A 12,765-nucleotide genomic window follows, 5' to 3' on the forward strand; every position below is an offset into this window, starting at 1 on the left:
GACCACCCGATGCCTCTGCTTGCCCCACTAGACCACCACTGAAGCCTGTGCTGGCTCCACTAGACCACCCCTGATGCCTCTGCTGGCTCCACTAGACCACCACTGAAGCCTGTGCTGGCTCCACTAGACCACCACTGAAGCCTGTGCTGACTCCACTAGACCACCACTGAAGCCTGTGCTGGCTCCACTAGACCACCACTGAAGCCTGTGCTGGCTCCACTAGACCACCACTGAAGCCTGTGCTGACTCCACTAGACCACCACTGAAGCCTGTGCTGGCTCCACTAGACCACCACTGAAGCCTGTGCTGACTCCATTAGACCACCACTGAAGCCTGTGCTGGCTCCACTAGACCACCACTGAAGCCTGTGCTAGCTCCACTAGACCACCCCTGATGCCTCTGCTGGCTCCACTAGACCACCACTGAAGCCTGTGCTGGCTCCACTAGACCACCACTGAAGCCTGTGCTAGCTCCACTAGACCACCCCTGATGCCTCTGCTGGCTCCACTAGACCACCACCGAAGCCTGTGCTGCCTCCACTAGACTAACATTTAAAGGGAACCTGTCACCTCCCCCCCCCCAGGCGTTTGTAACTAAGAGGGCCACCTTGTGCAGCACTGATGCTGCATTCTGACAAGGTGGCTCTTTTAGTTCGGGTCCCTGGCACTGCTGCAATAATCGCTTTTGAAGTTTGTCCCTCATACCTGTGAAATCGTCCTGGGGCAGGTCTTTCCCTCCGAATCCAAACGCCTCGCAGCCATCAATCATGGCCTCTGCGCGCCGGGCTCCGCCTCCTCTCCTTCATTAGCGTTCCCAGCACCTGCACTGTAAGTTCGAAGGGCAGCGCAACTGCGCATGCCCGGAAAAAAAAAAACAGCACAGGCGCCGGGGACGCTAATGAAGGAGAGGAGGTGGCGCCCAGAGGCCATGATTGACGGCTGCGAGGCATCTGGATTCGGAGGGAAAGACCTGCCCCCGGGACGATTTCACAGGTATGAGGGACAAACTTCAAAAGCAACTACTGCAGCAGTGCCAGGAACAAGAACGAAAAGAGCCACTTTGTCAGAATGCAGCATTAGTGCAGCACAAGGTGGCTCTTTTAGTTACAAACGTTTGGGGGTGACAGGTTCCCTTTAAGCCTGTGCTGCCTCCACTAGACCAACATTTAAGCCTGTGCTGTCCCTAATTGGCCACGGCTGAAGCCTGTGCTGCCGCCACTAGACCATTGCTGAAGCTTGTATTGCCTCCATTAGACCACCGCTCAAACCCTGTGCTGCCTCCACTAAACAACCACTGAAGCCTGTGCTGTCCCTAGTAGGCCACCGCTGAAGCCTGTGCTGCCTCCAACAGACCATTGCTGAAGCTTGTATTGCCTCCATTTGACCACTGCTGAAACTCTGTGCTGCCTCCACTAAACCACTACTGAAGCCTGTGCTGTCGCTAATAGGCCCCTGCTGAAGCCTGTGTTGCTTCCACTAGGCCACAGCTGAAGCCTGTGATGCCTCCACTAAGCCACCGATGAAGCCTGTGTTGCCTCCACTAGGCCACCACGGAAGCCTGTGCTGCCTCCACTAGGCTACCTCTGAAGCCTGTGCTTTCCCTAAAAGGCCACCACTGTAGCCTGTGCGGCCTCCACTAGACCACTGTTGAAGCCTGCATTACCTCCATTAGACCACCGCTGAAGGCCTGTGCTGCCTCAATTAGACCAGCACTGAAGCCTGTTCATCCTCCACTAGGCCACCGTTGAAGCCTGTGCTGCCTCAAATAGGCCACCGCTGAAGCCTGTACTGCCTCCACTAGGTCACCGCTGAAGCCTGTACTGCCTCCACTAGGTCACCGCTGAATCCTGTACTGCCTCCACTAGGTCACCGCTGAATCCTGTACTGCCTCCACTAGGTCACCGCTGAATCCTGTACTGCCTCCACTAGGTCACCGCTGAATCCTGTACTGCCTCCACTAGGTCACCGCTGAAGCCTGTACTGCCTCCACTAGGTCACCGCTGAAGCCTGTACTGCCTCCACTAGGACACTGCTGAAACCTGTGCTACCTCCATTAGACCACCATTGAAGCCTGTGGAGGATAATGGGGGTGACGCATTAGATAGTGATCATACAGTGCTGCCTGTACACAGCCTGCTCTGCGAGTTCGCAGGACCTGAACATTAAATCTACAGTGTAGCATGCGAGCAGCAACTTATACACTAAGCCCCTTCCTTCACCTTGTGCTTTACATGCGCCAACTCAGAAAGATTCTCCTAATGAAGTCCATTAGTTTTTCTGCACCGTATGGTACCCCTTCCGTGGCATTTAAAGTACCCCCGCATGCAGTAGGATACCCCACAGAAGTATCCACCATGCCTGTGTCCCCTGATACCTATTCTTGTGACATAGTAACATAGTTAGTAAGGCCGAAAAAAGACATTTGTCCATCCAGTTCAGCCTATATTCTTCATAATAATATGGACATGCAGGTCCTCCAGCCTCTCCATGGATGGAATAGGGAGCAGAGATCTGGCTGGGATAGATGCCTGGCAGCTGCACAAAGGGGCATGTGTTAAATGGAAAATTTGCATCCCACAAACAAGAAACTTCCACTTTTATGACCTAAATCTTCTTAATCCCGGTATATCCCTTTAAAATGAATTTTCCAAGATCAACAAAATGTAGCAGAAGGCAGAAACCGTGAGCCCCCCGTCCCCACCGCCTGATGCTTCCTGCTGACATCGGTTTATTGTCTGCAGCAGCAATGAGGGGAGACAGCCTGGGACCCCCAGAGCCCCCAGTGCTGAAGGGGCAGGGAACAAGGACAGACACAGCCGTCATGGCCCGATAACGACATGTCATTATGTTCCCTGATGTAAATGTCCCCGCTCATCGGAGTATTGACAGTCCCGCAGTTTACCCCGCACTAACACGGCACAGATCACACTGATCAGGGTTACAATGGTGTAATGATGTCACAGAGGTCAAGAACAACAATCACCTCAATTCCAAACTGTACCCCAAATTCTCAGATTCATAACATTAAATATAATCCAGTTCCAATCTTCAGTGCAGGAGACGACGTCAGTGGCGTAATGAAATGTATCATGCAGAATGTAAAGGAAGTCGCCACTACAGGCGGAATGGCCGGTGCGGGACAGATGAAGAGCCTGGGAAAGTGGTTCTGTGGATGAAACTCAGGGGGTGGGGCAGAGGGAGGAGCTCAATATAGGGGAGTGGCAGAGGGAGGAGCTCAATATAGGGGTGGGGCAGAGGGAGGAGCACATTGTGGAGGTGGGGCAGAGGGAGGAGCTCAATATGGGGGTGTGGCAGAGGGAGGAGCTCAATATAGGGGTGGGGCAGAGGGAGGAGCACATTGTGGGGATGGAGCAGAGGGAGGAGCTCATTATGGGGATGGAGCAGAGGGAGGAGCTCATTATGGGGATGGAGCAGAGGGAGGAGCTCATTATGGGGATGGAGCAGAGGGAGGAGCTCATTATGGGGATGGAGCAGAGGGAGGAGCTCATTATGGGGATGGAGCAGAGGGAGGAGCTCATTATGGGGATGGAGCAGAGGGAGGAGCTCATTATGGGGATGGAGCAGAGGGAGGAGCTCATTATGGGGATGGAGCAGAAGGAGGAGCTCATTATGGGGATGGAGCAGAAGGAGGAGCTCATGAGGATGGAGCAGAGGAAGGAGTTCATTATGGGGATGGAGCAGAAGGAGGAGTTCATTATGGGGATGGAGCAGAGGGAGGAGCTCATTATGGGGATGGAGCAGAGGGAGGAGCTCATTATGGGGATGGAGCAGAGGGAGGAGCTCATTATGGGGATGGAGCAGAAGGAGGAGCTCATTATGGGGATGGAGCAGAAGGAGGAGCTCATGAGGATGGAGCAGAGGAAGGAGTTCATTATGGGGATGGAGCAGAAGGAGGAGCTCATTATGGGGATGGAGCAGAGGGAGGAGCTCATTATGGGGATGGAGCAGAGGGAGGAGCTCATTATGGGGATGGAGCAGAAGGAGGAGCTCATTATGGGGATGGAGCAGAGGGAGGAGCTCATTATGGGGATGAAGCAGAGGGAGGAGCTCATTATGGGGATGGAGCAGAGGGAGGAGCTCATTATGGGGATGGAGCAGAGGGAAGAGCTCATTATGGGGATGGAGCAGAAGGAGGAGCTCATTATGGGGATGGAGCAGAAGGAGGAGCTCATGAGGATGGAGCAGAGGAAGGAGTTCATTATGGGGATGGAGCAGAAGGAGGAGTTCATTATGGGGATGGAGCAGAGGAAGGAGCTCATTATGGGGATGGAGCAGAGGGAAGAGCTCATTATGGGGATGAGCAGAAGGAGGAGCTCATTATGGGGATGGAGCAGAAAGAGGAGCTCATGAGGATGGAGCAGAGGAAGGAGCTCATTACGAGAATGGAGCAGAGGAAGGAGTTCATTATGGGGATGGAGCAGAAGGAGGAGTTCATTATGGGGATGGAGCAGAGGAAGGAGCTCATTATGGGGATGGAGCAGAGGAAGGAGCTCATTATGGGGATGGAGCAGAGGAAGGAGCTCATTATGGGGATGGAGCAGAGGAAGGAGCTCATTATGAGGATGGAGCTCATTATGGGGATGGAGCAGAGGAAGGAGCTCATTATGGGGATGGAGCTGAGGAAGGAGCTCATTATGGGGATGGAGCAGAGGAAAGAGCTCATTATGCAGATGGAGCAGGAGGAGCTCATTATGGGGTGGATCAGAGGGAGCTCATTATGGGGTGGATCGGAGAGAGGAGCTCATTATAGGGATGGATCGGAGGGAAACGTTCATTATGGGATGGAGCAAAAAAAGCTTACTATAGGCTATGGAGCAAAAGGAGGAGCTCATTATGGGGGTGGAGCAAAGGGAGGAGCTCATAGGGGTGGATCGGAGGGAGAAGCTCATTATGGGATGGAGAAAAGGGAGAAGCTTATTATAAGAGCAGAAGGAGGAGCTCATGCTGGGGTGGATCGGAGGGGGGAGCTCATTACAGGGGTGAAGCAGAGGGAGCAGCTTATTATAGGGGGTGGAGTACATTATAGGAGATGCAGCTGAGAGGCGATCATTATAACGGAGGATAACATGGAGCAGCAGAAGTGTAGGACATGCAAAGAGTGAATGCATTACATTATCAACCTCAGCACAGATCACGTCTCACCTTATAGACGAAGATAAATATACACGTATGTACACAAGTGTTAGGACCATCTTTGTCCCTTTGTTCATCAGAGCTCAGTCTTTACGAGGACAGAACAATCAAAGAATCACGTAAAAACAGAAGGCGACGCAACCAAAATATATACAAAAAAAGTGAAATGTGGGAAGGAGGCATCATGCATCTCAATACAGGGACTATAATCAAGTGCTACCCCTAGAAAGGATGTAAACGAGGACCTTCCATTCATTTCCACGTGGAGTGCAAAACATGGCAACTGCTTCCTGCTTGTCCACAAGGCACCGCCATGGGCACATCACAGGGGCCAGCTCATTGCAGTATAATGCAGGTGCCAGAGAGATAAAAGGCATGCAGGAAAAAAGGTCTTAAGTCATTTTCTCCTCTTGAACAAAGCACACTGTTGAGATGTCATTGAGGACTCAGGGCTACTGTCCCACGCGTCTATATACAGAGGACAGAGAGCAATGGAGGAAGCTATGTTTGGAGATCAAGTTGTGCAAAAAAAAAAAAAAGTGCCTTGGAGTGAAGGATTTCCAGTTTCGAGGTTTCCTATGACAAAGCGCAAGGGTTTACCATTCCCCTTGTTGGCACAGCAGACGAAAGATCCATATGACCACAGTCCATAAGACTCCTGAATGACCAACAAGCGGCCCTCAGAAGTAAGTGTCATGAGCTGCACTACCGTCTGTGGCCCCAGAGCCACTGTTTCGTGGGGAATCTGCTGCTGAAGATTCTTTACGCCTGAAGGAGAATTTCCGTTCCTTCTTTTGTCGGGACTCTGCTTTCTCTCGTTCTTTCTGCACTCGTTTTTCCTCCTTTTCTTTCTGTTTTTCCCGCTCTTTCTCCTTCTTCCGCTCTTCTCGTTCCTCTTTTTCTCTCTTCTTTTCTTGCTCACGCTCTTCTTTCTCTCTTTTTTTCTCTTGCTTCTCCTTGCCCTTCTTAGTAGCTTCTTTGGGTGGTCCGAGAGGAGCCTGATTGGAGGTGGGAGATGGTAGTGCAGGGCGCAGTCCTTCAGATACCACCAACGATTCGGGCTGGGCAGCGACTGCTGGTGTGGCTGGCGGGGAAGGTCGTCGAATGCTAGACAGGCTAAGCCGGCTGCCACTGAGGGTGGGATTGAGACGCAGCTTCTCTTCATGGATCTGCCTGGTTCCATGTAAACGTCGAGAGGGTCGGTACTGTAACTCTCCTCGATTCTCCCTCCATTTCCGCAACTGAGTGTTGCTCTCTCTCTCGATTAATGAATCGGTGACAGGAAGGGAACTCACCTGTGAAAACAGAAATTGCTGTGAGGACCTCCCTAAAATAAGGACTCCTCAATGAGAAGGTACTGGTGGTGCAGAGCTCACCTCAGGGAGCAGGACCTCCTCCTGCATACAGTAAACCGGAAGACTACGCAGCTTCTCCATAGTCTCGTACATCCCTTGACAACTGCGCAGCTTGTCCACCGAGCCCAGAGTGTGTCGCAGTAACACCAACCCCACACGAAATATGATCTTCACCCCTTCAATAAGATATACATTAATAGAGTGATGTAGAACGAGACCCTCCCGTACTTTATCACGCCCTCATACCTTCACAGAAGAACATGTCCCACACACGCAGCACAGAGACCCAGGGTAACGTGCGGGAGAAGATGCACATGAACCACTCCGTCATATACAGAATGGGATCAATCTTAAACTTCTTCAGGTGTCTGTAGGCCATAGGGCAAACCCTGCGCAACAGGGCAAAGAAAATCTCTCCATCCAGCTGTATGGCTTCCTAAAGGAGGACAGCAAGACGAAAACTGAGCCTGGCATAAAGAAGGCCACTGCCGACATGCGGGATGGGCAAGGAACGTTAAGGGTGCCGACCTGAGGATGGGCAAGGGACGTAATGGGGGCCGACCTGCGGGACGGGCAAGGCACCAAGAGGTGCCAACATGCGGGACGGGCAAAAGACTGACTGGCGCCGATACGTAGGAAAAGCAGGACTGATAGCACATATGTACGTAGATACAGGCAGTGTAATGATGAAGGATGGGACTCACCAGACCGGCGCTGTAATATCCCGGTAGATACTTGTCACAGATCTGAACTAGGCACCAGAACGCTTGCTGAGGGCAACACAATCAGAGACAATGAGAGTGCAGCAAGCAGTACACTACCTCCAGTACTGCAAGTCTACCCCTGCTACGACCAATCCAACCCACTACAGCTAGGTCACAACAGCAATGGTCAGGCCACCCCTACTACAGCTGGACCACCCCCACTACAGCTGTTCCACAACTGAAAAGGCCGGGTCACCCCCACTTCGGCCGGGCCGCACCACCCCACAGCAAATCCATCTGGTTATCCTGCAATACATGGAGAGGAGCTCTGTGTTTCCACCTTATCCAGCCCCTCTCCTCCATAGCCCCAGCCTCATACAGGGTCACTGGTAAGAAGTTACCTCAGCCGGCATGTGCATGAGGAGCACCGCTGCCACCGGAGCCTGTGCCTGGCAGTATCCTTCTTCTGGTCGGTATACTGTATACGCCTTCAGTATGCGGTACAAATCCTGCTGCCTGCCATTGAAGAACAGAGAAAGGACATGGGACAAAGTCCACCTACATGTCACCAGCAGCTTCTCCAAAGCAAAGTTGTGTATGTGCCAATACCTAGCCTGCCCCATCTCACCCGCGTGCCCTCCCACATCCTGCCCCATCTCACCCGCGTGCCCTCCCACATCCTGCCCCATCTCACCCGCGTGCCCTCCCACATCCTGCCCCATCTCACCCGCTTGCCCTCCCACATCCTGCCCCATCTCACCCGCGTGCCCTCCCACATCCTGCCCCATCTCACCCGCGTGCCCTCCCACATCCTGCCCCATCTCACCCGCGTGCCCTCCCACATCCTGCCCCATCTCACCCGCGTGCCCTCCCACATCCTGCCCCATCTCACCCGCGTGCCCTCCCACATCCTGCCCCATCTCACCCGCGTGCCCTCCCACATCCTGCCCCATCTCACCCGCGTGCCCTCCCACATCCTGCCCCATCTCACCCGCGTGCCCTCCCACATCCTGCCCCATCTCACCCGCGTGCCCTCCCACATCCTGCCCCATCTCACCCGCGTGCCCTCCCACATCCTGCCCCATCTCACCCGCGTGCCCTCCCACATCCTGCCCCATCTCACCCGTGTGCCCTCCCACATCCTGCCCCATCTCACCCGTGTGCCCTCCTTCATCCTGCCCCATCTCACCCGTGTTCCCCGCATCCTGCTCTCCTAACCATTTCCCTCCACATCCTGCCCCATCTCACCCATGTCCTCCTCGTGCTGCAAACATCTCATGAAAAGGAAATTGCCGGTGAAGATCCTTCTCGATGACATCCAGCCACTTGGGGTCTCCTTGTTGTCGCTCCATTTCCTACAATTTTAAGTAAAAGCATCAAATCCCGGGCAGAAACAACCAAAGAGGAGCGGCCGCCCTCCACCACACTGTTATGGCGCCACTCACCTCAAATTTCCCAGGATTTCTTATCAGAAGTTCATGGCTGTTAGAGAGGTACTGCCAGGCTTTGGCTCTCAGGGACGAGGGGATCCCCTTCCTGCATCTGAGCTTCACCTGTGGACAAAGATCTACAGTGAAACAAACGAGGGGACAACATATCGAGCAGCAGCCGCCGTAAAGCGAGAGCCAGCCCCAGGAAGGCAGCGCCAACAGTCTCCCTGTACGCCACAGCCCATCATCCACATCCCATCATCTCACCTTCTGGAATCGCCTCGTCAGCCATTTGTCCCAATTACTGAACATATCTAACCACTTCAGTTCTCGCTGTCGAGCAATTTCCACGGGAATGGCAGTCTCGCTGCAAAAAGAAGAGAAGCGACTAAATCCATGCCTCCCTGTCACCGCCGAGCACCACTTCACACATCCGGTGCCACCGCCTCGTTGCGCATCCAGTGCCACGTCGCACATCTGGTGCCAGCGCCACGCCCCTCGTCACAAATCTGGTGCTACATCCAAGCCCCTCGTCACACATCCGGTGCCGCCATGCGCCTCGTCACACATCCGGTGCCGCCATGCGCCTCGTCACACATCCTGTTTCATGTCACACATCCCGTGTCACCGCCATGTGCCTCATCACACCCCCAGTATCACCACCACACACCTCGTCACAGTCCCGCATCACGCCTCAGTCAGGTAGTAATAGCAGGCGATGGCACTGACCTGTTACCACTAAACTGGTTTCCTCCAAGAAAGCCATATTTGTCTGTCTTCCTGTAAGGCATGCCGTTAATCTCCGAGTCAGAGCCTAGAGAGCTGGCATCGTCCAGCAGTGTGAGGGACTCCATGGTGCCTGACATCAAACTGACAGAGTCCAGATAACTGAGCGTGTCTGAGGCCGGAGTCTTAGACTTGAAACTGGCCAGTGATACGGTCTCATGACTGGCCGAAGTGTCCTGCTCACGGGGCGGATGGCCAGGGTACAGGTTGGATCGAGAGGGAATAGGAAGAGGTGGTTTAGAGGACATGTTCCTGTGTGGGCTTGAAGGGTCCAGCACACGAATTGGGGATAGTGATGGCCTCCCAAGACTTGGCTGTGCAGGAAGACTGGACATCTGACTCTGAGAAGTGGAGTTCAAGTTACCCATCGCTGCACCTCCATCTTGCCTCTGCTGTGCTTGTTTATTTGAGATAGGTGAAATAATGGTAATGCTCTGCGTGACTTCTGGCCCTGTGGACGGGGCCACCCGCGTGTCTTCTGGCCCTGCGGACGGGGCCACCCGCGTGTCTTCTGGCCCTGCGGACGGGGCCACCCGCGTGTCTTCTGGCCCTGCGGACGGGGCCACCCGCGTGTCTTCTGGCCCTGCGGACGGGGCCACCCGCGTGTCTTCTGGCCCTGCGGACGGGGCCACCCGCGTGTCTTCTGGCCCTGCGGACGGGGCCACCCGCGTGTCTTCTGGCCCTGCGGACGGGGCCACCCGCGTGTCTTCTGGCCCTGCGGACGGGGCCACCCGCGTGTCTTCTGGCCCTGCGGACGGGGCCACCCGCGTGTCTTCTGGCCCTGCGGACGGGGCCACCCGCGTGTCTTCTGGCCCTGCGGACGGGGCCACCCGCGTGTCTTCTGGCCCTGCGGACGGGGCCACCCGCGTGTCTTCTGGCCCTGCGGACGGGGCCACCCGCGTGTCTTCTGGCCCTGCGGACGGGGCCACCCGCGTGTCTTCTGGCCCTGCGGACGGGGCAACCCGCGTGTCTTCTGGCCCTGCGGACGGGGCAACCCGCGTGTCTTCTGGCCCTGCGGGCCTTGCGGACGGGGCCACCCGCGTGTCTTCTGGCCTTGTGGTACACGACTTGATGTCTTCTGGGTAAAATGTTTGAATACTGCTGGTAATGTTCTGCAGATGTGAAAGAGTAGTACTCTGTGAAGCACCATCGGCAATGTCACCCTTTGCCCTCATGTCTGCCTGCAGTGGGGTACCTTCTTCATGGCTCGTAGCACAGTCTTGGGCCCCAGTAAAATTTGGCATTTCCATCAAGCCGTGCCTTAACATGTCGTCAGGCAGGGGTGACTTCCCACCACTTTCAGTGTCCTGTGTGGCTGAATGTTGCAGCGCAGTCAGTTGATTCTGAATTGGTGGTGAAGATGCCCAGTCCTGTATCATGGCATGCGAAGGTTGCACCCTGTGCTTCTCTTCTGGAGTGCCATTTATTGGAGCCTGAATAGATTTCCTTGCATTTGTTATCAGTGTGTCCTGTGTTTTTTCCCCTTGGTCCCGCACTGGAGCGCTCGGTGGTGGTGCTGTACTCCGGTCCTGCCCTGGAGCGCTCGGTGGTGGTGCTGTACTCCTGTCCTGCCCTGGAGCGCTCGGTGATGGTGCTGTACTCCTGTCCTGCCCTGGAGCGCTCGGTCGTGGTGCTGCACTCCGGTCCTGCCCTGGAGCGCTCGGTCGTGGTGCTGCACTCCGGTCCTGCCCTGGAGCGCTCGGTCGTTTTGCTGCACTCCGGTCCTGCCCTGGAGCGCTCGGTCGTGGTGCTGCACTCTGGTCCTGCCCTGGAGCGCTCGGTGGTGGTGCTGTACCCCGGTCCTGCCCTGGAGCGCTCGGTCTTGGTGCTGCACTCCGGTCCTGCCCTGGAGCGCTCGGTCTTGGTGCTGCACTCCGGTCCTGCCCTGGAGTGCTCGGTGTGGGCTGTGACACAAATGTTATAGGGATGCTCTCTGAAGATGATGTCTCCTGCTCCAATTTTGAGGTTCTAAGTGACACCCCCAAGTTTGTTGAGGTGTACTCCAGATGGGAGGCTCCATAGTTGTGTTCCGCAGAAAGATAGGCTCCGAGGCCGGGCTCCGCAGGGTCAGAAGCTCCGCAGCCAGGCTCCGTAGCTTGTTGGGGGCTGCCATGGCTCTGCATCACTATCAGCACTCTCTGGGTGATTGTGGTCTTCTCGGGGCTCCCAGGTAGGCTCCCCCGAACACTCACATCGCCGGCAGCATCCCAGGCCCCCGTATGAGGACTCAGGGGTCGGCGCTCCATGGAGCCTTTGCGGGGAGGCGGCACTGGTCGGGGCCCCGGGGAGGAGCAGGACCCTGGCGGTGGCCCCGGGGTGGAGGAGCAGGACCCCGGCTGTGGCCCCGGGGTGGAGGAGCAGGACCCTAGCTGTGGCCCCGGGGTGGAGGAGCAGGACCCTGGCTGTGGCCCCGGGGTGGAGGAGCAGGACCCCGGCTGTGGCCCCGGGGTGGAGGAGCAGGACCCTGGCTGTGGCCCCGGGGTGGAGGAGCCTGGCTGTGGCCCCGGGGTGGAGGAGCCTGGCTGTGGCCCCGGGGTGGAGGAGCCTGGCTGTGGCCCCGGGGTGGAGGAGCCTGGCGGTGGCCCCGGGGTGGAGGAGCCTGGCTGTGGCCCCGGGGTGGAGGAGCAGGACCCTGGCTGTGGCCCCGGGGTGAAGGAGCAGGACCCCGGCTGTGGCCCCGGGGTGAAGGAGCGGGACCCCGGCTGTGGCCCCGGGGTGAAGGAGCAGGACCCTGGCGGTGGCCCCGGGGTGGAGGATCCTGGCTGTGTCCCCGGGGTGGAGGAGCAGGATCCTGGCTGTGGCCCCGGGGTGGAGGAGCGGGATCCTGGCTGTGGCCCCGGGGTGGAGGAGCGGGATCCTGGCTGTGGCCCCGGGGTGGAGGATCCTGGCTGTGTCCCCGGGGTGGAGGAGCGGGATCCTGGCTGTGTCCCCGAGGTGGAGGAGCGGGATCCTGGCTGTGTCCCCGGGGTGGAGGAGCAGGATCCTGGCTGTGGCCCCGGGGTGGAGGAGCGGGATCCTGGCTGTGGCCCCGGGGTGGAGGAGCAGGAGCCTGGCTGTGGCCCCGGGGTGGAGGAGCGGGATCCTGGCTGTGGCCCCGGGGTGGAGGAGCGGGATCCTGGCTGTGGCCCCGGGGTGGAGGAGCGGGATCCTGGCTGTGGCCCCGGGGTGGAGGAGCGGGATCCTGGCTGTGGCCCCGGGGTGGAGGATCCTGGCTGTGTCCCCGGGGTGGAGGAGCGGGATCCTGGCTGTGTCCCCGAGGTGGAGGAGCGGGATCCTGGCTGTGGCCCCGGGGTGGAGGAGCGGGATCCTGGCTGTGGCCCCGGGGTGGAGGAGCGGG

At 56.9% G+C, this 12,765-nt stretch overlaps 2 protein-coding genes across 2 annotated transcripts; one reads left to right on the plus strand and one right to left on the minus strand.

The window, feature by feature from the left end:
- Window positions 1-2,931: 2,931 nt before the first annotated feature.
- Window positions 2,932-12,345, minus strand: TBC1D10B (TBC1 domain family member 10B). Its single transcript, XM_069735230.1, has 9 exons — window positions 9,372-12,345; window positions 8,910-9,009; window positions 8,658-8,765; window positions 8,461-8,567; window positions 7,614-7,728; window positions 7,213-7,278; window positions 6,755-6,944; window positions 6,530-6,684; window positions 2,932-6,448 (listed from the first exon to the last, which is right to left on the minus strand). Exons 1-9 carry the CDS (start codon window positions 11,672-11,674, stop codon window positions 5,834-5,836), a joined length of 3,759 nt encoding a protein of 1,252 aa, XP_069591331.1. The 5' UTR covers window positions 11,675-12,345; the 3' UTR covers window positions 2,932-5,833.
- Window positions 3,300-4,370, plus strand: LOC138646247 (involucrin-like). Its single transcript, XM_069735713.1, has one exon. It carries the CDS (start codon window positions 3,300-3,302, stop codon window positions 4,368-4,370), a length of 1,071 nt encoding a protein of 356 aa, XP_069591814.1.
- Window positions 12,346-12,765: the final 420 nt, after the last annotated feature.

This window comes from Ranitomeya imitator, chromosome 7 (genome assembly GCF_032444005.1).
Source record: "Ranitomeya imitator isolate aRanImi1 chromosome 7, aRanImi1.pri, whole genome shotgun sequence".
Taxonomy (NCBI): domain Eukaryota; kingdom Metazoa; phylum Chordata; class Amphibia; order Anura; family Dendrobatidae; genus Ranitomeya; species Ranitomeya imitator.